Source organism: Tyto alba, unplaced genomic scaffold (assembly GCF_018691265.1).
Source record: "Tyto alba isolate M040663 unplaced genomic scaffold, T.alba_DEE_v4.0 Super-Scaffold_40, whole genome shotgun sequence".
In the NCBI taxonomy this organism is placed as follows: domain Eukaryota; kingdom Metazoa; phylum Chordata; class Aves; order Strigiformes; family Tytonidae; genus Tyto; species Tyto alba.
The window spans coordinates 481,346-502,675 of record NW_024881316.1 but is presented as its reverse complement, the minus strand read 5'-3'; the positions used below and the strand labels follow the sequence as shown (position 1 = coordinate 502,675).

The 21,330-nt window shown below is 46.8% G+C and overlaps 1 protein-coding gene across 2 annotated transcripts; it reads right to left on the bottom strand.

Moving 5' to 3' along the window:
- Positions 1-6,506: 6,506 nt before the first annotated feature.
- On the bottom strand, positions 6,507-16,712 carry PPIL6 (peptidylprolyl isomerase like 6). Of its 2 annotated transcripts, XM_009968256.3 has the most exons (8): positions 16,117-16,712; positions 14,769-14,864; positions 14,132-14,320; positions 13,250-13,312; positions 12,933-13,080; positions 11,519-11,575; positions 8,187-8,322; positions 6,507-6,735 (listed from the first exon to the last, which is right to left on the bottom strand). In XM_009968256.3, the coding sequence occupies exons 1-8, from the start codon at positions 16,201-16,203 to the stop codon at positions 6,624-6,626; spliced, it is 888 nt and encodes a 295-aa protein (XP_009966558.3). In that variant the 5' UTR covers positions 16,204-16,712; the 3' UTR covers positions 6,507-6,623. The 2 variants fall into 2 exon arrangements, with proteins under 2 accessions (XP_009966558.3, XP_042659271.1); XM_042803337.1 differs by lacking the exons at positions 6,507-6,735; positions 8,187-8,322 and adding an exon at positions 11,368-11,439.
- Positions 16,713-21,330: the final 4,618 nt, after the last annotated feature.

Sequence of the window (21,330 nt, the reverse complement as noted above, 5' to 3'; positions counted from 1 at the left end):
TAAGGTCCTGGAAAAAGGTGCTATCAGAATGAAAGGACAGATGAGAAAGAAGGGTAATCACCAGGAAAATTCTCCCCTGTTTCTCCTAAGCATGAGCTGGACTTGGGCAGTAAAGAGGCAACTGCCAAATAAATCCCTAGCTTAATCTTCCATTTTACTTTCTTTCTTGGAGGTGTTTTATTGCCAAGAGCCAAGAGACCAATACAAATTCAGAAGCTTTTAAGGCAAGCTACCTGTCACGATTACTGTGTGAGCTCCAGAAAGGCCTGTAGGATTGTTGGTAATACATAATTTGGGTATAGAGCTTTCTGACAAGCTTCTGTACCATCATATATTGTGGTGCCTTTGCTAGTGGGCAGGATGGCTAATGCTTTGCCTTCCTGCAAAGGAGTCTTCAAGTGACATTATAAAAAAAGGGCTGCAAAGAAAACAGCAGGGAATCGATGTTGTGATATAAACAGGAACCTCATAGCAGCTGCAGTGAAATGACCAAACATGTTTTTGTTTGATGTGAATTTCAGTGACATCTGAATTTAGTTCTGAAAAGTGATAAAGTGACTTAAATCACACGCTCAATTATCTTTCATTCCACATGTATTTTTTACTGGAGTGTTAGTGTAAAATAGCTATGTTATTCCTGCAGTATGAGTGAAGTTGCCTGGCTTTTTAATGAGAAGAAATAATTTTCACATTCATTGTTAAAATACTACGTTTCTGCTATAACTTTGAATAAGCAGCATGTAGAATAAATTGAGGAGCAGCATAAATAAAATAGATACTGCAATGTAGCCAAAACGGCAATGAGCATTGAATATGGGAATTTCTTATGGCCTCCGCTCATCCCTCTGGGCCGTGCCTGCAGAGATTTTTTGTGTCATTCTGGAACAAGGGTCTCCTACTGGGATCAGGGCTTGATTCACAGCACCTCTTGTGATTTCACTACAAATGTGGCATTATCGGAACTCATGTTTTCCTTTTTGCAATTCTCGTGGGCTATATTAGATACATCTTTGACAGTTACCATAGTGTTTTGTGAGGGATGCAGTGGCAGTTCAGTTGATGTGTTGGACACATGAAGTGTCATGGTTGCTTCAGTCTGCATTTCATGAGGACTACGTACTAAAAATCACTCCTTTTGAGAAGGAAAACAAATAGGACATATGTTAAACGTAATTGATAAAAGACAAGACTCTAATCACTGTGTATATATATATGGAAAAACTGAGAGAAAATGAAGTACATAATGAAACAGGACAAAGATTACCAGCAGAGCAAGAATTACAGCTACAGCACGTCTCCCCAAGTGAGTGAAAACATGTCTGTCATGTAATCCTGAGGGCTGGTGGGAATCCAAGTGAATGATAACTGTGGCTTGTCTGTTTTTTCTTAAAGTCAGCATCTTGAGACTTTGTTGTAGCATACAGTCAGCAGGATCATGGCAGTCTGGGTTGTTGTTGTTGGATTTAAAATATCACATTCATCACTGTATTCATTTTTCATTGCGGTGTTATATACTTAGTGGTTAGTAAGGCATTTACCTCTGTTTTGAATCTATAAGGAATTCCAAGCACTGCATTACTGGAAATTTATGTAAAGTCCTTGGCAAAAATGGGTAAAATCTAAGGGTCTGCAGTTGTTCTTTTTAGGGAAGCACATTTTAAATGTAGTAAATGCTCAGGACTCACAGCACACTGTGTTGTATCAATTGGTGCTTGGCAAGATGTGATAATGGGGATTTTGAAGAGGTTCCAGAGGAACGTACTGCATTTTGGTATGAGAGAAACAAATGAAAAAAAATATTAGTATATGAACCGAAGAGAACATATATTTGGTTCAGTTTGTAAACATCTGTTCTGATTTCCAAATTGTCATTTCACCGGCATGGAGAGAGAAATGCATGTGAAGTGTTTTACATGTGCATGGTACAAGGTGTGTGTTTTAACAAGGAAAATACACCATCCAGAGAGGTTTCAGGGTGTTTTGTACCGTTACATAATGATGCATTATTGGGTTCTGGTGCCTTTGTAATGGTTCAGAAATCCTGCATCAATTCCTGTGCTCAGAGCTTCCTAACCTTAATTAATGCTGGCGTTGTGAGACAGGTATGGCAGTAAATCCTGCTGCAGAGATGTGTCTGATGGGGACTGTAGCCCAGGCGCATTTGGGGTTGTGCACCCTATGCTGTATGACGTCTAAGCGTGTTTTTAAGGCACCCGTGTGTCCGTCCCCAGCAGAAATTCTGGGTGAGGACACTGGCACCTCCCTGAGGGAAGTGAGGTGGAGCTGTGCCTGGTGCCCCCCTCGCACACGTTGGGGTACAGGCGCTTGCTCAGCCCCAGCCGGTGGGGTGGAGAGGCTGCTTTTAACACAAGGAACAAATTAAAATATACATGTAGTGATAGTGAGGATGTAATAGCGCTAAAAGAATTTTCTTAGCTTTTTTAGGGAGAGATGGTACAGACCAATGCTTTTAGCCTAAGACAAGCCAAAGAGAGATGTCTTCTGTGCAGCTGGGACCAACCACAGAACAAGGTCATGCTGGTTTGGGTAACAAAAGAAAAATAAGGGTAATGTTTATGTGGAGCCTTCCTGCAACAGTACGTCCACATACTGTATTTGTAACATGCATTTTTCTGTTGGTGATGGTATAATACAGCAATGGCGCTGGCCTGTGTCAGGGCAGGAATGTACCCCCTGCTCCTAGGAGTTTAGCTGCGTGCTCAAGGCTGGCTGGCTGATAAAAGATGCCTTGGCCAGCCTGGGAGCTTTTCAAGAGGAGGAACCTCAGCAGGGGCTCCCCAGCTTTTTCTCCGTAGATGCTTCTGGGCTGAGGCTCTTGCATCTGGCTGCTGCCTGAGCTGCAACCCCACGGGTGCTGCAGCCCTGCCCATGCCTGGCCTTGGCTCCCATTGACCTGGCCTCCGGCTCTCGCTGCTCCCCGATGGCGCGGACCAGTGCTCCTTCCCTCACACCATCTGAAGTGCGGGCACGATTGAGCTCTGTTGAGCTGGCCACCCATTACTGCTTCATAATATCTCAAACCTTATTGGCATTACAGCATCAAGAATCTTTCTAGTAAGTTTGGAAAATCATTCCACTTACCCATTTCCTTTATGCAGTATCTGTATAGCATCATTCTGATCCGTTTGATATGCTGCGTAGTTGATATTTTCAGTAAAGTTCTTTCAAAACCAGTCCTTTGGAGTACATTGTTTCTCCCTGGAATTGGTGGCAGGAACTCTTGTACAACTGGGAGTCAACAGTGGCTTAGTTAAGTGTATCCCAAGCAACAAGTATATGAAGAGCAACATGACAGTCTAAAAAGGAGAGTGAGGTTGGTCTGCAGGAAGATGAAATATGTTGTCTAAGGCATACCTGATACAATTAAAATTATCATAAACTGCAGAGATCTCCGGGCTTACCCAGATCAGCGTGGATTACCTGCATAGCTGTGGAGCCACACTAACAATTTCTCTTGGCCTTAGCAGCCCTCCTGGGTCACATTCAGAAACCTTCTGACCTCAGATTAGGTAAACTACACTGTAGTTAATGACTTCATCTTCCAGCTTTCATCTGCTTAGTGCTTGAATTAGTAAGGGGTAACGATTGGAGCCTACTGTACATGATTTATTAGCACACTGTCCTTGCAGTTTTAACACATATGCCTGTATGAAGAAAATAGCTTTGTATGTAGTCTGAGGGCTTCTTTCATCACTTTTCATTTAGAGCAGTTTCTAAGAGAGTGTTTTGCTACAGTAAGAAGCTCAGCATAAAACTCTAATAAAGCAAAACTTGAAAGACACCAATTTTGCTTACAGCAGTGACACATTACATAAATAAAACACTGTATAATCTGGTAAAATAATAGTTTGCTTGGGATGCAGGTTGCTGCCATCTGCTCTTTATAGAAAGTAGGTTTTTTATATGGTTGCTGGGAAGGGAACTTCTCCAAAACCGGCATTTAGCAATGGAAGTCTTCACCCCCCTTGTCAGCAGACCGCCCTGGAATTTCCTGGATTTTTGGAGACCCCGTGGCTTGCCGCTGGACTTGGGTGTCCTCTGGATGCTTGCACATGCCAATCTTCTGGCCTGGCTCTCTCGGAGGAGGCAATGCATTTCTAGTGAATTGTTCAGAGATGTAAGTTACATTAGAAAATAGGGCACAAAACATCATTTGGGATTGAGGTTAAGATGATTCTTCCTTTCCTGTTTCAGTGTTCATTGCCTTGGACTCCTTGAGCAGATCCAGCTTGCAGGCACTCAGGAACCAGGGTTGAAAGACATGCTTTTTCTTTTAAGTGACCTCCTTAATACCGGATGAAAGATTTTACCACATTTTTTCTGGCTGAGTGTCCTGTTGTGACCAATGCAAATACAGTAATTGTGGCTTGCCTGAAGGATCATTATGCCTGAAATTCAAAATATTTCCTGGTTGTACTCTCCTCTTCTCGTTATAACATTTTCCATGTGACGTAGCTTGAAGCAGTTGTCCCCTGCCCAGTCACCCTGCGTGGCTCTCCTAGATCCTGAGTGTACGACACCCTGTACGTCCTACACCCAGCCATCATACTTGTTACCAGGTCTGCAACTTTTGGCACAGGACCAGCTTTCTGATAGTCGACATGATCAGGCATTTGTCTGCCCTGAGGGATCCTGAATGCTGCCCATTGCCAGAGCATGTGCTTCTGGGCTCTGACTGCTGCTCAGATCAGGTTGTTTGGTCTTGAAGCACATGCTGTGCTCTGGCTCGATCCCTCGTGGGGACACTGGGGACGCCGGGGTGTAGCCATGCTGCAGAGCAGACCTGCTGTGGACGACCGACCCAACAGCAAATGAAAAATAAATTAATTAGTCTTTTAGCATTGTCCTCTGTAACCTGCAGAACTAAAATTACTTTTATGACTTTTAAACATCTGAGTATATTTCTAAATCCTTACAAGAAATAAGAGCCACTGAGTTTGGAAGCCTTATCCTTTCATAGCGGTAGTCTCTATTATGAGAAGTAATTTGTCAGGCAATGTGTTATTTTGTGAAGGAAATACAACACTGTATTTTCATCTTTGACTCAGAACTCTGAAGTGAAAATAATCACTCTCTGGGCAGTTTAATTGATTTGAAATGTTCCTACAGAAGACTTAGTTCCTATATAGTAGTCTATGTACAGATCACAGGAAGCTTTAGAAAATGGAAGAATAAAATGTGTTAAAGGCTCCTTAGCTAGCTGCAGACATATAAAGGTATTTTAGGTTAAAGAATCTTTTTGTTTTGTACCATAAGTAAAGAAAAAACCTAAATCCACTTGCTAAAATTAAGATGGTCTCTAGGCTCACGCAGAGCATGTGGAGATGGCTCTAGGTCTATTCCCTCTTCCGGCATTCAGTTAAATATTTGCTGATTTGTTAAATCCATTCCCGTTTAGCAAATAAACGTAAGATTGTTACTTTTCATGAAATCCGAGGGCTTAAGCTTGGACAAAATTAGGTCTCTCCTAATACTTCTTTAGTTCAGCTTTTCCCATCTGACACTGGTGCTGTTTTGGGGGGTTTAGCGGCTCAGTCGGTGAGCCGAGGAGCAGAGGTCTCTCCGCACAGGGCCCTCCGCAGCGCTGGAAGTGGAGCTGAGAGAGCTGTACGCTGACGGTGTCTCTGTAGCCCTGGCACAGCGGGGCTGGTTTAGCCTTGTATCTGCACCCAAGCCCGACTCATGAGTGCTCTTTCCTTTGAACTTCCAATGCACTTGGTTATGGCCTCTCTTTCCAAGTTGCATTTTGATCCTCCACACATCTCTTCTTGTAATGCTTACCTGCCATCCTCTGCTGAAGCCATCCACGCCCAAGCTCTGCACTGTGTATCAGAGAGATCTTGAATGCAAGAAATCACTGACACTAGCAACTATTGTGTATTATATATTTGCATCCACATGTAACCTGAAAACTTCCAGTTTTGCAGGAACTTTATAAACAATATTTTTCTCTGCTTTAGTGGCAATGGTCACATTTTTGTTATTTGAGACCAATGTTACACTTGCTCTAACGTCTCCTGGTTTTAGCTCAACCTGATTTCAAGGGCATTACTTTTAGTTTATAGTAGTCAGTGCAGGATCAAATGTATGGCATTCTGAGAGGCCACAGACATGCAAACATATTTTTTCCTCCTTTCCTCTAAGATGTCCAAATTACCACATACAGACTACATCTGCTATCCGAGACATGCGGGGCAAACCTGGCAGGGCAATTGTGCTGTGGAGGTTGTGGTAGAGGCAGAGTTTATCCAGGAACAGTTAGCTTTATCCCTATAGGTATGTATCCATCTGCCCACCTGTGCTTTAGCCATAGATGCATTTTATCATAACTGCTTGTCACTATATAATCGTGTTAACACCATTTCCCATAAACTGTAGACTGGCACGGAGGTGTGTTCACAAGTCTTTTTCTATACTCCTGCAAAAGTGCTTTTTTAACAGCTAATGAACCTTTTTTTTTAAGCCAAAAAAATGTTTCCAAGCCATTCACATGCGCAAGAAGTGCTTTTATTTTTGCCTTAAGTGAAAGCCATCAAGGTCTGTAAAAAGCTGAGCGGAAAACAGTGCTCTACCTTACAGCAGGCAGGAAAACCAGCTGGCAATCATGGCTTGAAAGTCCCACAGTTATTAATCCTGCAGGCTACTGTAGGCCTTTCGTTATATGTAGGTACAGCTTCCAGTCTCCGGAGGACCTCCGTGCCCTCGATCAGTTGCCTATGGGAGGGAGAAAGTGCACATATGATCCATCTCCATCTGGAGCCAGGTTTGCAGCCTCCGGCTCGTGTGGGGCTATAACAAACCCAGACACCAGTTTCCTACTGATAGGCTGCACCCGCTCTGCTCTTTAAAAAGTTGTTCTTCTCAATGGAGTTGCAGACGCCATCAGTTCTTGATTAAGTAGCCTCTAGTTGGCATTTCAGGGCAGGTGAAAATACTATGGCTTTATGCAGCTACATTTATTTAGAGAAATAAGTGTTGCACCATGAGCCCCAGCTACAAACGGCCATTACTTTTGGGGAGAAAGAAGTCAAGAGACACGGTGTCAGAAGTGACAGTATTAGAAGTGACTCCCTGAGAAATATCTTTTGTTTCTTTCCTTCACAGCGCCAATCTGAATCCTGAAAACAGTCCAACATTTTGCAATCTTTACGATTTTCAGCCCGTCCTGCTCTCCCGTGCTGTGGGAGCACGAGCTGTGCTTCTTGCAGGCGCCGGCACGGCAAGGGATGCCAGCAGCGCTCTGGGAAGCTTCATACCGTATCCCACCCCACCCCACCCAGCGCAGCGGTACCGAGTGGGGAAGACACTGCAGGTGGCCTTTGCCCAAGCAGGGACATCAGGAGGACTGGGCCAGTGCAGGGCTCTAAAGTGCCCAGCCGTCCTTGTCGTATGCTGTGAGTACCTTTTGCTCCTTTAGGATTAAACTCCCGCTCAGATTTAAGAGGGCCTGTCTATAAGATCATGGATCCCGCACCTTTCAGACTACAGAGAGCCAGTGGCAAGGCAGAAACCTGAGGTGAATGCCACTAGTTATAGACACACCCAGCTAGCAATTGCTTTTGGTTTGTTGTCTGTAGGTGAGACAGTTATGCTTTTAGTTTCCTTTAAAAGTACTGTCTTTCTCCGCGATGTGGTTACATAGAAACTGCACTGTGAATTTCTCTCTCTGTGGTAATACATACATGTTTTGCTCTCTTACATCAAGCAATCTGCTCAGAGCAATGATCTTCCTTATTACATTCATCAAGATCTAAAAATCTTAACAGGGCCAGCCCTGTACATTAACCTGAGGACAAACTCCAAGCGTGCACTCGCTGAAATAATTTCTTTCAGCTTGTGAGGGCAGAGAAGAGCCCAGAGGCTTTGCTCAACACCCGTCAGGGCCCTCCTTTGGCTGGCAGCAAGCTGGACAGGCATGGATTTGTAGCCTTCACCCTGGAGAGGCCCTGGCAGCTTTGCCATAGGGTTTTCTAGCTCAAGCAAGTCAGGGCAGGGCAGAGAAAAGGGAGGGATGGGGGTCATTAGGTGCTTCAGATCTGCCTTACTCATCCTCCCCCCAGCTGGAGGCATCCATGTTGCAGCTGCCTTAGGGATTTCATGGACTCCTCGCCCCGGGCAGCAATGTCCTGTGGGGCCGCAGAGGCAGCAAGCCTGTGTGTACCTACCCAAAAGCCACGTATTTTTTGTCCAGGTTTGGAGCTGGCTGGAAGGTGATGTAGAACTGTGAGCTGTTGCTGTGGCGGCCCTTGTTGGCCATCCCGAGGACCCCTCTTCCTTTGTGACAAACGGAGAAGCTTTCATCTAGGGAAAGAAGTCAGGGATGAAAGGCTGCAGTTGTGTTGCTCCCTTTGCTGTTATTCACCCTACAGCTCCCTTTTGCCTGCTCCTGCAAGCTCCCCCCTTTCCTTCTCCTCCGCTTTCTCTTTCCCTTCTCCTTTTCCCCCAAAGGTCTCATCGAGTCTCATGCGAGCCAAGTCTGGTTTGAATCAATGTCCTTCCTAGAAAGAGCTTCCCGCTACTGCCTAGTGCTTAAGCCAGTAAAGAAGCTAATGAAAAATATCCATGAAGAAGCATTCCAGGTATTTCTGAATGTCAGAACCACAGCAACGATGCCTCTGGCTCCCCGTTGTCGGTCTGTAATGCCCCTCGCTGGAGGAGCTCGAGGCACTTGGCACGGCATTTCCCCGCAGCTACTTGGGATTATTCCCGCTGTAGGGACGAGGAAGGTGGGAGGCAGAGGGGATGCTCCGAGCACAGCCTCCGCTCTGCCTCCCCTCATCCCGCTGCCTGCGGTGAAGAGGACGAGATCCCCCGTGAGCACAGGCGGGGCTGCACGGGCAGGACGCGCCTGGCTGGGGCAGGATGCCTGGCTGCTCCCAGCGCTCGGTGACTCGCATGGGAGGGCAAGCAGGAGACCTCTCTAGCCAAATAAAACAACAGAGCTGAAGAAATGGAGAGCAGATATTTAGTTAAGGAGGCCGGGGTGGTCCCAGAGCAGAAGCTTTGTTCCTGAGCGAGGAGAGAAGGCAAGCTCTGGGAGCAAGAGAGCAAGGAGGTGAAGAGGATCCTCCGTGCCGGCTGAAGAAGGACTGGTGAGGGAGAGAAGAAATGGCTGTCTAGAAGGATGAGTGGGGAAGGATAGGCACTGGGTATGCTTGGGTTTGGGGGGATGATGGCAAGGACTTGATTCCTTCTTCTCCGTGGAGGAGAGCCTGGCTATGAGGTGTCCATCGATCCTGATCTCTGTCACCTGTCTCTGATCACACTGAGCAAGCAAGACACCCATCAAGCTCTCAGCAAACTTGAAGGAAACTGTAGAAATGTTTAGATTTTATTGTTCTCTTATCTTTAAAAAAATTCTTTTCACCCTGTTTGAGTGCCCTTCTCAGAAACTGATTCATAAAAATAGTAATTAAATTTTAACTGAAAAGTTGCGCCCTGACCGCTGCTTTGCAGTTTGCAAAATCACTTCAGCAGCCTAATTTTGGAGTGGGATGCTTTGTCCTATGACATGGTGCTCCAGTCTGAGTGATTCTTTGTAATTTTACCTCGGTTCTTTCAGCTCATTACAGTAAAATGAGGTTGCATCCCATTAATTTCAGCAAGCGTTGCAGTGCCCGGACGCATGCCAAGCGTGGAGTCTCCCAGAACATTACCAGCTGACAGAGGTATCTCTCGCCCTTTTCAGATATTGAAGATATTTGTCCTCTGCCCTCACTGTAAAATAGTTTTGCGGGAAGTACTAGGGAAGCAATCTAAGCCTTAAGATATAAAGGCATACCCAAGGGAACACCTTCCTCAAAGATGAAATGCAACTTTTAATTAAAAGGGGGCAGGGGAAGAATTAGCAATCCTCTCCTTTGATACATCAACACATGGAGTATGTGCGATATGGGTAATAAAACTCTTCCAGGGACACTTTCAAGGATGACAGATTCCAAATTAAATCCACCTTAAAATTACTTCAGCAATTTTTGTCGCATTGTCACCTTCCCACGTGACACAGCAGATTCTTTCCTGGGTAGCCCAGGGAAAGCACGAGCTCTGCCTGGAGGAGGAGGATGGAGCCAGGAGCGAAATGGCAGGGGCTCCATGCTGGGGCCGGAGCTGCGTGCGCAGGGCCACAGCTTTCCTGTGAGTGGGAGGGCCCACGCACGCTCAAACCCATTTTCCTCCGCGGACGATTTCTATCCGAACAAAAAGTGTGAAGGGTGCGAGATGTGCGCTCATGCCGCTGGGAGAGAGAACTCACAGACTTTTAAATCCGCCTCGCAAACACTTTAACAGCCAGTCCCATTTTGCTCCGGTACCAGCTTACATTCTTTCTGAAATGTGCATGTCCCAAGAGTCTAGGCTTGCTGCTATTTCAGGAACTCCAGCACCGAAGAAGTGGCTTTTGCCCCTTCCTGCCTGCTCCAGGCAGCCCATAGCATTTACCGCCTTGAGCCCCGCAGGCCAGGCTTCCACCCCCCAGGAGCTTTCCTGCCCGCCAGCGCCGCGGCTGGGCCTGGCGGAGCAGGCCGGCGACCTGCCCCCGGCCGGGTTTTGCTCCGTCCGTTCCGGGGCCTCGAGATGAGCGAGGGTGGCTTCTCCTCGCCAGCGGGCTCTTCGGCGTCTTGGGAAAGAAAGTTTTCAGCTGCACTTGGCATTTCTGATCTCGCTTTTGGCTGCTGCCCAGCCTGCTCAAATGTCGCCTCGTTTGTGCCATTGGCAGTGGGAGAGCTTTTATATAAGGGAACATAAATCAGTTTCAAAAGTGCTTTAACTGTCATAAAACGTCTTTATGGGTAGCATTTAAACAGAAGATCCCAAATGTCTGTGTCGATTATATGGGTTGTTTTTCTTAAATATTGCAAGTTATAATGTTCTTTTTTCTTTACATTTTATTACTTTAGACCAGTATGGGGGAACGTTTTCTGTTAAACTTAGCTCGTGTTTGTCATTTCTCGACTTTCATGGTTTTATGTGAATTGAGCAGTAACTAACTCCCCTTACATCCACAGTCATGTAACTGCTGGCAGCGATGCCTGTGGTGTGCCCAAGCCTGAAAACCTGCCTGAGATCCAGGAAATCTAGAGTTAAAGCTGACTTACTTCCATTGCTTTAAATGCATTTGAACAAGTGGTATCGGGCGCGTGGAGATCTGTAGCTGATCCGCTTCTGCATTTCTGTCCACAAAGGTGAGTATTTGCAGTTTGGAGTAGGCAGTGGGTGAGCATCAGCCCTCATTTAGACAGGGAGAAGGGGCTGGTGGAGCTGAGCCTCGAGCAGGGGACATCAGAGGAGGGGGCCAGGGTTACAGATCAAAAAGTGTCCTCACTAAAGCAGTCCGCTTGTGCTAATACATGCAGATAATCATTCTGACTGAAAAGCAAACCCTTTTGCTTTAGGGAGGTGAAAGGAAATTCCCAGGTTATTCTGTGAATAAGATCAGATTGACAACATGATTTTTGGAGAAATTTGCCATTTGCACAGTAAGATAGCTGAGGAAACATACCTTCAAAGGTGGGACCATAAATTGACTCTCCCGTGTCTCCCCTTCCAGTTACGATGTCTGCAGGGTAGATAAAAATAACCGTCAGAGACCAGGTGTATCACAGGCGTTACCGGGGGTTGTCAGTGAGCAGCTCAGCCGAGGTCAGAGATGGGGGAACAACTGCACCCATCTTCCTGTTTTACTACCAAAATTTTAACAGACCTTTGGGAAGAGCTCTGCTTCCATCCCAAGAGACAGTGTCTCTGTGGAGAACTAGTTCGTGCGGTGCATTTAATCGCTGCCTCTCCGAAGTTGGTATCTCGAGAGAGAATACAGCATCTCCCCTCCCGAGAGAGCTCCCGCGGTGGCAGCGCCCGGGCGAGGGAGGGGAGCCTGGGAGGGGGACAGCTGTCGGAGCGGGAAGGGTTAGGATTAGGAAGGATGAAAATGCAGCTGTGGTATTATGGTGAGTTAAGACCACTAACTTGTCTAAGAAAAGAGATTTGATAAGAGAGAAATTCCTATTGAACAAGATTTCTGATAGGTGAGGCACTAAAGAAGTCTCATGCATCTATTCTTAATTTTTTTTTTTTTTTAAAAGAAGTCTGGTTTTGTCACTTTATTTAGACACTGTCTTACACCAGTCAGGTTATGGTTAGTCCTCTACAGTAGCAAGCTTGTAATTTTAGATTATTTTTATGGACTACATAGATATCTGCCTAGTTATTCATGGAAATTAGGAGGCGTATCTTCAAAGTATAAACTTGAAATGGATTTAAGCACTCACATTTGGAGTAGGCAAGGCAAAGGCACATAAGAAATATAGGTAGGTAAGACTGATGATAGACCAAAAGGCAGTAATGAAGGAAATGCCATCTGATACACCTGACTATCTTGACTTCCCCGGGGATGTCAGGCAGGCTGCGTGACCCATTGCTCGTGGTGCCTTTCTCGTCAGTGCCAAGCTCCAGGCGTAGCACTGGTGTTCAGACAACTCACCAGCACGTTTGGAAGGGCTCTGGAACTTGGCTAAATGCCTCTGTAAATGAATCTCTCCATAAAACAAGTAGTGTGTTTTCCTATGAATATTGTTCGTGTTTTCATGTTTTCAATTAGTTTCCTCGTTACTTACCAAAGAACTTAATGGAAAAGAAATAATGCTTTCAATTAGTTTCCTAAGTTCTTTTGAAAAGGTCTTGGATAATCAAAAGAGCAAATTATCCAAATTTCTCCTATGTTTAGAAAGTGGGATGGCTGGAAGAGAAAATGTTTTCTGTTTTTTTATATATATATATATAATGAGCTTGTCCTGCAGAAATTAGCTTTGTCATGTAGTTCAGCTACATATCTGTGGATAAAAGCTGTTATTCATGCAGATGATCCCAGCACCACTTCTGCTGTAACTCAGATTAACTCAGGACACCTGGAAACCCACCTCCTCCTTGGATCCACCCGTTTTTCACTAGGCGATGAAAAAGGGAGTTCTTGTAGGTGAGCTCTCGGCCGTCGCAGAGGGACTTTGCTCCTCCGGTGCACAGGGCACGGAAATTCTCGCAGGTCCTGGGACACACGTCCGAAAAGAGCTGCATAAGCAAGAAGAGGAAAACACGTGTGAAATTCCTAGCTGGCAACGTGTGAAATTCCTAGCTGATATCCACCAGCCAGATTTCTGTCGCCCTCTCCTTCAGCAGGTGAAACCACAGCACTGGGTGTGCTTGTCCCTTGCTTTGGCTTTGCTCTTCTGTAACATACCTCAAACAGGAGCCTCCCGACGGGCTGTTCCTCGATGGCTATCTCCAGGTACACGAACACATGCTGTTTAAAGCAGAAAAATAAATGCAGTGAGGGAAAGGCCAGCTCTCTGTGCTGCACTTGCTTCCCAGGGTCCAGCCACCCCACCCAGCACCTGTGGTCTCTGAAAATGTCCGGGATTGTCAATGCACAACAGCATTCCTACTATTTTGTTTAAATAAACAAAAAAAGTGGAGGATGTTTCACTTCATTCCGGGCAGAAATAATCCTAACAGCGTGTTAAAGCAAACTACTGGGCAGGACCTGCTTCTTCATTTTGCTTTCATTTACATGCCTATTGCAGCCCGTACGGTACTGGCAGGAGTAAATGAATCCGCAGGAATACTGGCCACCTCACCAAAATGGACATTTCTCGCTCTTCCCAGCCAGACTGGTGTTCATTTTGGTAGGGCTTTTTTCTCTGCTCTCAGTACCGTGTCAGTGCTGGCAGCATCGTACCTCGCGACTTCACGGCATTTCAGGGGGTCTTGGCCAGGAAAGGAGAGGTTTGGCAGTTGGGCTTTTGGTACTCAAAAGAATTTCGGTACCCAAGGGCCGGGCAGTTTGGCATTTTGGAGCAGCACAGTTGCAGCAATGCACTTTTGACTGTTCAGTCCCGAAGCAGTTAATATGTGCTGGGCATCCAGGCTGGTGTTTGTCTCTTCCTGGCTGCCGAGGGGCGCAGAGGCTTTGCTGTCCTCGTCCCATCATGGGGCAGAAACCAAGAAACTGTGACTGCTGTGCTCACTTCTCCTTCCTCCTCGTGGCACCTGCCTTTTCCGCGGACAACCTCTCCAGCCACTTACAGACTTCGTACTCTTCGTGTAAAACAGTGCTACTTGCCTGGCTGTTTTTCAGATATTTGGTGTAAAAATCCTCAGCAATCGCTTGGTAAAGTGCCTCAGGCTTATAGTCGCAATAGTCCCACTCAGAGTAGGACCACTTGAGCAGCTCCCTCTCATCCCCCAGCAGCTGGCCATCAATGAAGCACATCACTGGGGAGGCGTACGCCCATACCTCACCTCTCAGTTCCTGCATTTCAGAGGGAAAACAAAGCCCCCAGGGATTATTTACACATTTAGTGAAGAAACAATCAGTAATAATCCACCACAGGTAAGGTAGCCTGTGATACTTTTATGCCTTTCCTACTTCTAAAACCAGAAATCCCACCAACTGGAAGGGATTGGGCAGCAGCTTTTGGTGAGGTGTGGTGACATTGCACGCAGTTACATGCCCTAAAGGTCTGGATCCTCTTGCTACAGGACATCGTTGTGATAAGAGTCACCTGGGTGTCACTTTGAGGGCAGGTCAGACTGAACAGGAAAAGCACCTGGAGAGCCCCATCCTGCCTCGAGGGTCTCTGAGACCATTAAATAAATTGGGGTGGAAAAACTAACTTCCAAATCTGCAGATGGCACCAAGCTGGGAGAGGCTGGGGAAAGGATTCATGTCCAAAACTGCCCGAGGACACAAGAATTACCTTCTTTTTCTCCTGTAAATATTCAAGCCATGCAAATTCTACTAAAGGCTGAATTACAGGATCTGCAAACTTGCTTGGAAACTTCAGCTTCAGAGCCTGCATTTTCAAGGTAAGGAAAAAAAAAAAAATGCTTACAAGCAGTTTAATACCCTCCCACACCCTATCCTATCATAGCTTGTGTTTCCCTCATGAACTACAACCTAAGCCACATTCTAATACAGTTATTTCTCTGCACCCCTCATGCCTCTGGCGTGATTCCTGACAGATGCAGAAGTGCATGCAAATTGCTCTAAATCCCTGTTTGCGGATGTAGGGGGTGTCTTATTTTTCTATGAAAGGCTGCTTCACAAATGTTATTGGATCATACTGGTACTCCCCCTGTCCATCGCCCCCAAGGGAGATGGATATAAGCAAGCGGTGAGATATTCAGAGATATTGCTGAGCATCAACTGCATTTTTGGATGCATGGGGAGTCGCAGTCCTCTGCTGTCCTAGGAGACAGGGCCCAGGGCCTTGGGGCAAGCGATCAGCTAAGGTGAATGTTTCCAGCCCCTATTGCTTGGAGCAACACCTCGGGAGCACAGCGCTATTTAGATATGGGACATTCCTGTCCAGGGATTTAGCCTCATCTCCACGTGGGCTGGGGCACACAGGTGCCACAAGCTGATGCTTAAAGCCAGCGCAGCTGGCCTTAAAAAGAATGAAGCGAAGAAGTGGCTTTCTGTTCAGCTCATGGTCCCTGTTGCTATCATTGGGATGGTGGCTGGGGGAAAAAAAAACGGAAGAAGCCAAAAGGCACACACCCCCTGCAGCTATCGGCTTGGCTTGTCCTTAGGGCTGCTGACAGACGGCAGAGCTTCGTCAGCTGTCACTAACACCGGGAACAAGCCTGGCAGATAAACTCTTACAGGCACTGAGGGCATAAAGGTCAGTGATGTGCACCCCATGGTGGGCCAAGCTTCTCTGAAAAAGTCTGTGAAACCCCATTTGCAGTTTTCTGATTTCTCCTCTGCACTGACAGAGCTGCATTGAGGGACGTGTCACAAGCTGCCCAGCAAGTCAGGCAGAGCTGCAATGTGCGTGACAACCTATACAGCATCGCCCAGCTGTAACATTTCTTGGAGGTGTAGGAACAAGGAGGCGAGGATGCTGCAGTGGAGACCCCCCGCCCTGAGCAGCACCGAGCCGGGAGCCCGTAAAGCCCCAGTGCCTGTGCCTGCCAGCGCCAAAGAAGAGCAGAAACCTGAAATTCAGAATATTTTTTTCTGAAGAGCCGCTGTCAGGCGCAGGCATTTCACTGCTTATTTACTTACTTACTCCTGGCTGCTCCCAAAAGCCTGGACGTTACCTCAGCCGTGCACTTGGCCACGTGGAAAGCCGGGTCCCGGAGCAGCCCCACCACCGTCAGTGCCATGGTCACGCGCTGTGGGTCCATGGCACTCCGGCCACCACCAGTTCAAGTCTGTCAACAGAGCCCAGCTCCATGGCAACACCGGACACCAACCCCCCACCTCCGGCATCGCTAAGCACTTCCCAGGCCCAACGTAAGCAGGTTTCAACCCTGTCAGAGGGTGGGAAATGCTCTGATTTCTGTTTTCCCCCAAAGGAAGGAAAATGAGGTTACACAGAAGGCGTGTGGCAGATCAGAGGATTGAAGCCAGCTCTTTCTGGTGCTCATGATGGATGCTGTCCGTGTGGGATCATTTAAAAGAAAGGATAAAGATCCTGTTTTTAACGGTGGCTCATATAGCAGATGCCTGGCAAAAAGTGGTAGGAATAAGCAAACATGAGAGCAGTGCTCCCCATTACACCCCCAGCCTCTGCTCAAGGATTTCCTGGTATCTCTGTGTTTAATTCCCCTTGGTGGCTCTTCCTCATGTGAATTTCTTTGCTCTTCAGACAAATGTAAAAATCCAGCACCCACAGAATCCTGTGCCGATGAGACTTTACAGCTTAATTCCACCCTGCGTAAAGCACGCATCCCCCTCTTTTACATGGAAACTCCTATTCATGGCTGCGTTCGCTGGGTGCTGCCGGGGCACCGTTCCAGCCGGCAGCCCGGGCGGAGCGGCACGGCACGGCACGGCACGGCACAGCACGGCACGACACGGCACGGCACGGGCATGGCATGGCACGGCACGGCACGGCACGGCACAGCACGGGCACGGCACGGCACGGCACGGCACGGCACGGCACAGCACGGGCACGGCACGGCACGGCACGGCACGGCACGGCACAGCACGGCACGGCACGGCATGGCACGGCACGGCACGGCATGGCACGGGGACGGAGCGGTTCCCGAGGGGCTGTGGCTCCCACAGCAAAGCTTTGTGCCACCGCCCTTTGGGCTCCGCACCCCTCCGGCTAGCACAGCACGCGCAGAAGCGGTTTGGTGGGACAGGCGTGGGGTCAGCGCGGGCTTCTGTCGGCACGGCTGGGCCGGGTCACTTGTCATCTCTCAGCGAGTTGAATTTTAGGAGATGCTGGCGTCAGAAGCGACAAAACTGAATTGTGTGTCACGTCAAAAATCTGCGTAACTTTTCATGGCATCGCGGAGCAATGCAACAGTCGTCACACCCCCAGGGAAAATATACATGTTTAGCATGTCAAAATCCTACTGCAGATGAGACAGCTGTGATTTTCCTGCGAAAAGTATGTTCTGCAGTTACAAACCTGTATTAAATATAACAAAAATTTTATTAATTTCTCATCTTAATAACAACATGAACTCTTTTTTTTTTTTTCAATTGTATATCCAAATGGCTTTATAAAGTGATAAATTTGTATGCAAGCACAGAGTTGGAACCAAAAAGCCTACAGCCTCTTAGCTAGATGTTTCTGAACTACTCATTCCTGTAAAAAAATTCAGACTGCAGAAGAAATCACAGGTTGTGGAAGGGCTTCCCCGTGTAGCCCTGAAGTTCCTCTGGTCCGTGTGTGGCTCAGAGATGCTTTTTTTATGGCCATTCATGAGGGCAATGCTTTGTAACCACTTTGTTGGCACCTGCAGCAATGCTGGATTTGAAGAGCTCCATCCTCACAGTATCAAAGACCGTGAAGAAGAGCAGAGTCTGAAGGTTTAGCTACCCCAGCTGCTCCCTTGCCTGAAAGACCCGTGTGCAAGATGTTATCATTTCAGGTTACGAGGTTGTCCTGCTGAAAAAAACGCAGAAAACTGGGGTAGATGAAACAGTTTGGACTGGGGGCCATATTAAAATCCTGTGGTAGACAAGACAGTTTTAATTTACAGTGCAGACAAGCCGAGGCATAACAGTAGCTGACCGCAGCAAGCGGCTGGCGCAGCGGCAGCCACGCATCTGCGGCCGAGGGAGGTGAAGGAAAACCCTTTACCTCCTCCTCCTCCTCCCGAGGGCCGGCACGATGACGGATGGAGCCTCTGCAGGCTGTGACTAGCAGAACCCAATTTTAGTAGTCAGACCAGATGGCTTCTGCTATAGCCGCAAAAAGTCCGTAGCAGCTGTATGTAAAGTCAAGAGAAGCAGCATACTCAGAGTCAGATGTAAAATCAGTAACACATCAGAAAATACTCTCTTCACCACCTATTTTTCTCTACATCTGTATTCTTAGCTTGATAGAAATTAATACAACTGAAGTTTATTTGGCATTTTAAAATGCCTCTTTCCTCTTTTTTGTACTACCAAACTTAAGTATTAAAACCAGAGCAGTCCACTGCGTATTTTTTTCAAAAAAACCTAGACTGGTAAGTGCATTTGCTAAGTGTGCTTAAATTTACACACAAATTCTGTTCCTGAAATGTAATTGTGCACATACATATGACTGGCTCCTGTTATTCCTTTTACTTTCCAAAAAAAAAAAAAAAAACTAGCTGGGTTTTTTTAGCTGATAATTTCTAGGTGTGGAAATTTTACTGTCATTGTGGGCAAGAAAGCAAATTGACTATAAACATGCTGCTTGCTAATAGTAAACTAATGGTCAAAGTCAAGAAGAAAAGCAACAATTAGCCAAACAAGCTTAATATTATTAGTCAACTAGCTGGTGATATCACTAGCTATACAGGACTGTTTTCTGCAAATTTATGATAGGCTTTTTGTAAAAAAAGAGCAAGCCAAGAGACACCAATTACTCGCTGTCTCTATCCATTCTGCCTTTTGTTTCTCCCCTTCTTTTCACATCACGTTGCAATACAGGTACATTAAAATCTATTTAACAGGTTGCCAATTATCAAAAGTATATATATCTCAAAATCTCAAACTGGATAATCATTTCAGCCTCTTTCTGCTACCTGTTTATGACAATATGATGCTGTTCTGCAAACTGACTCATGTTTCTTAGATGAGCATAAGCATTTTGCTGGTGTTAAGAGTCAGACGGGAGTTTGCAGCTACCAGCCGCTGTGCTCCGCCAGCTGCCTCTGGTTCGGGGAGAGCGGCGATCACCAGGAAGAGTATGGTGAGTATGAGAAGTTGTACAGCACATTTAAACAATGATACTGAAACCTTTTCAAAGGCTGGGCAGCTAATGCTCTTGGAAACACGAAGTCCTTTGAAATGTGCACACATGCCCTGCCACGAGACCTGAGAGTTTGGCTTCTGCGGGATTGTCAGAGGGTTTCCTTTCTCCAAACCTCTCCACCTGCTGCAGCTATTTCAGTTTCTTTCAGTCCAGGATAGCATCTGAAAGAGACTGAGGACAGAAAGGCAGATTGGATTGATTAAATAAACCCAACATTTGAGAGAGAGCCCCCCTGTGAACGTGGCAGGAGAGCTGATAGGGGTCACCCAGTGACATTTTGGTGAAGGGTGAGTCAAATGACTGCAGCATTGCCCTGCTGAAAGCTGCATAAAGAATAACGCTGTGCTTGTTGAAGACACAAATAACTTCACAGCACATACCTGGAGAGGAAACGTTGCACAGCTTGTCTGCGGAAGCTGCTGAACCACAACAGTGTGCTGTGATGACTAGGGGGAAGGCCAACACTGCTGTTCTGCTCCAGGTCCCCGGGCTGCCACGAGTCCTTTCTGACAGATCCTATTCAGCTGTTAGATCACCCAGCAGTTGAAGCAAACAACGCAGGAGACTTTGGAAAAGGTTTTCCTACTGCCAGGGAACAAAGGACAGATTCAGCTCCCGGAAGAAGGAAGATCTCCATATACTTAGTGTTCCAGGTGGAAGGCAGAAACTGATGTCACCTCATCAGGCAATTTAAAGCAAAGCCAAAGGTATAACCTGATTTTGAAGATGGTGGTATAATCATGGGGCTGTCCACAACCACCTGAAGTTCTCCAAGTGACTGTTGTAATAGCCATGAGACACGCTGCCTTTGAGGGTGAGGAGGATCCAGTGGTTTGAAGGGAAGGCCCATGAACACATCCGAGAATCGGTCCCCTTCAGGAATGCAGAGTGGGCTACAACTGCGGCTGTTAGAAAAACTGGCAGGGCAAAGAGTGGGGAGCTGCTCACTAAAACAAAGCTCTGCATCCTGCTATCCTGAAGATATATTCAATTAGGTAGGATTACAATATTAGCCAGAAAGGAGTAGTAAGCATACTACAGCGAGATGCTGGTTCACCCAGAATATGCCTGGATGGTGTTTTCCATTCAGAAGAATTGCTTGCGCCAGAGATGAACAGCGGCCCACCTGTTGTAGAAAACCGTTTCTTTTTCTCCATGTTTTGTGGAGGATCTGAAAAGGGATGGAGCCTACAGGACTGCCGTAGCTCACAGGACTGCAGGTCTGCAAGAAGCAGACCCTTTATCTAATGAACAGATGAAGGAAGCCCTGAAATCGTGGCTGTGGAAAGTACGGCACTGTCTGTTCCTTTTCCACACCTGAAGAGAAGCCGCAGTGGCAGCAGGATTGGGAGAAGCCTGCGCAGGTGGACTTCTGCCCACAGGCAGATAAGGGTGCCCGGGGAGCACCTTGACTGCTGCCCAGGCTCCCGGGCACGCCTGCTTTGCAAACTGGTCTCCTCCCAGCCACTCCTGGCTGGGAGTGGGCTTCTCCTGGGTGGGGACGCTGGTGGGGCCTGAGAGGCAGTCTGCTGCAGGGGCGGAAGGCAGGGGGTCACAAAAAGCATCCCGGGCTGCTACACTCACCTGGGCATCAGGTCAGTGATTAGGAATGAATCCCACGCTAGCTTTCATTTAAGGTGAAGTGGGAAAAGACTGAAAAAAACCCCATAAATCCCAGCACACTAGGACAGGTCTTAGAAAACACCAGCCGCGAGCAAGATCCCAATGACTAACCAGCTAAGACAGCAGAACAAGTGTTTCACAAATAAAGAGATGCAAGTGAAACTCTTTCCTGAACTGGCAAGAACGATGCCAGGCTCAACACCCCGAACTTAACCTGTGAATAAGCATTCGGTTTGAAAGAGTATGTGGTGAGGTAGTCATCTCCTTCTCCACTGAAATGCTGAGAGGTAATTGCTGTACAACCCCTAGTAGTGCCTTTTTTTGTCCCTCTGAGCAGAAAAGAGATCATTAAATAAGTATTAAAAAAAAGCCCTTGCAAAGTTACACACGCTGGGATGAAGCTTTTCATACTGGCAAGGTAATTTGCTTTTACAGCTCATATGAA

Coding starts and splice junctions, on each gene's coding strand:
- PPIL6 (XM_009968256.3), bottom strand. CDS start 16,203: ATGGACCCACAGCGCGTGACCATGGCACTGACGGTGGTGGGGCTGCTC. Junction 14,321..14,768: donor ATTTACAGGAGAAAAAGAAG/GTAATTCTTGTG, acceptor TCTGAAATGCAG/GAACTGAGAGGTGAGGTATG. Junction 13,081..13,249: donor TCGGGAGGCTCCTGTTTGAG/GTATGTTACAGA, acceptor TTGCTTATGCAG/CTCTTTTCGGACGTGTGTCC.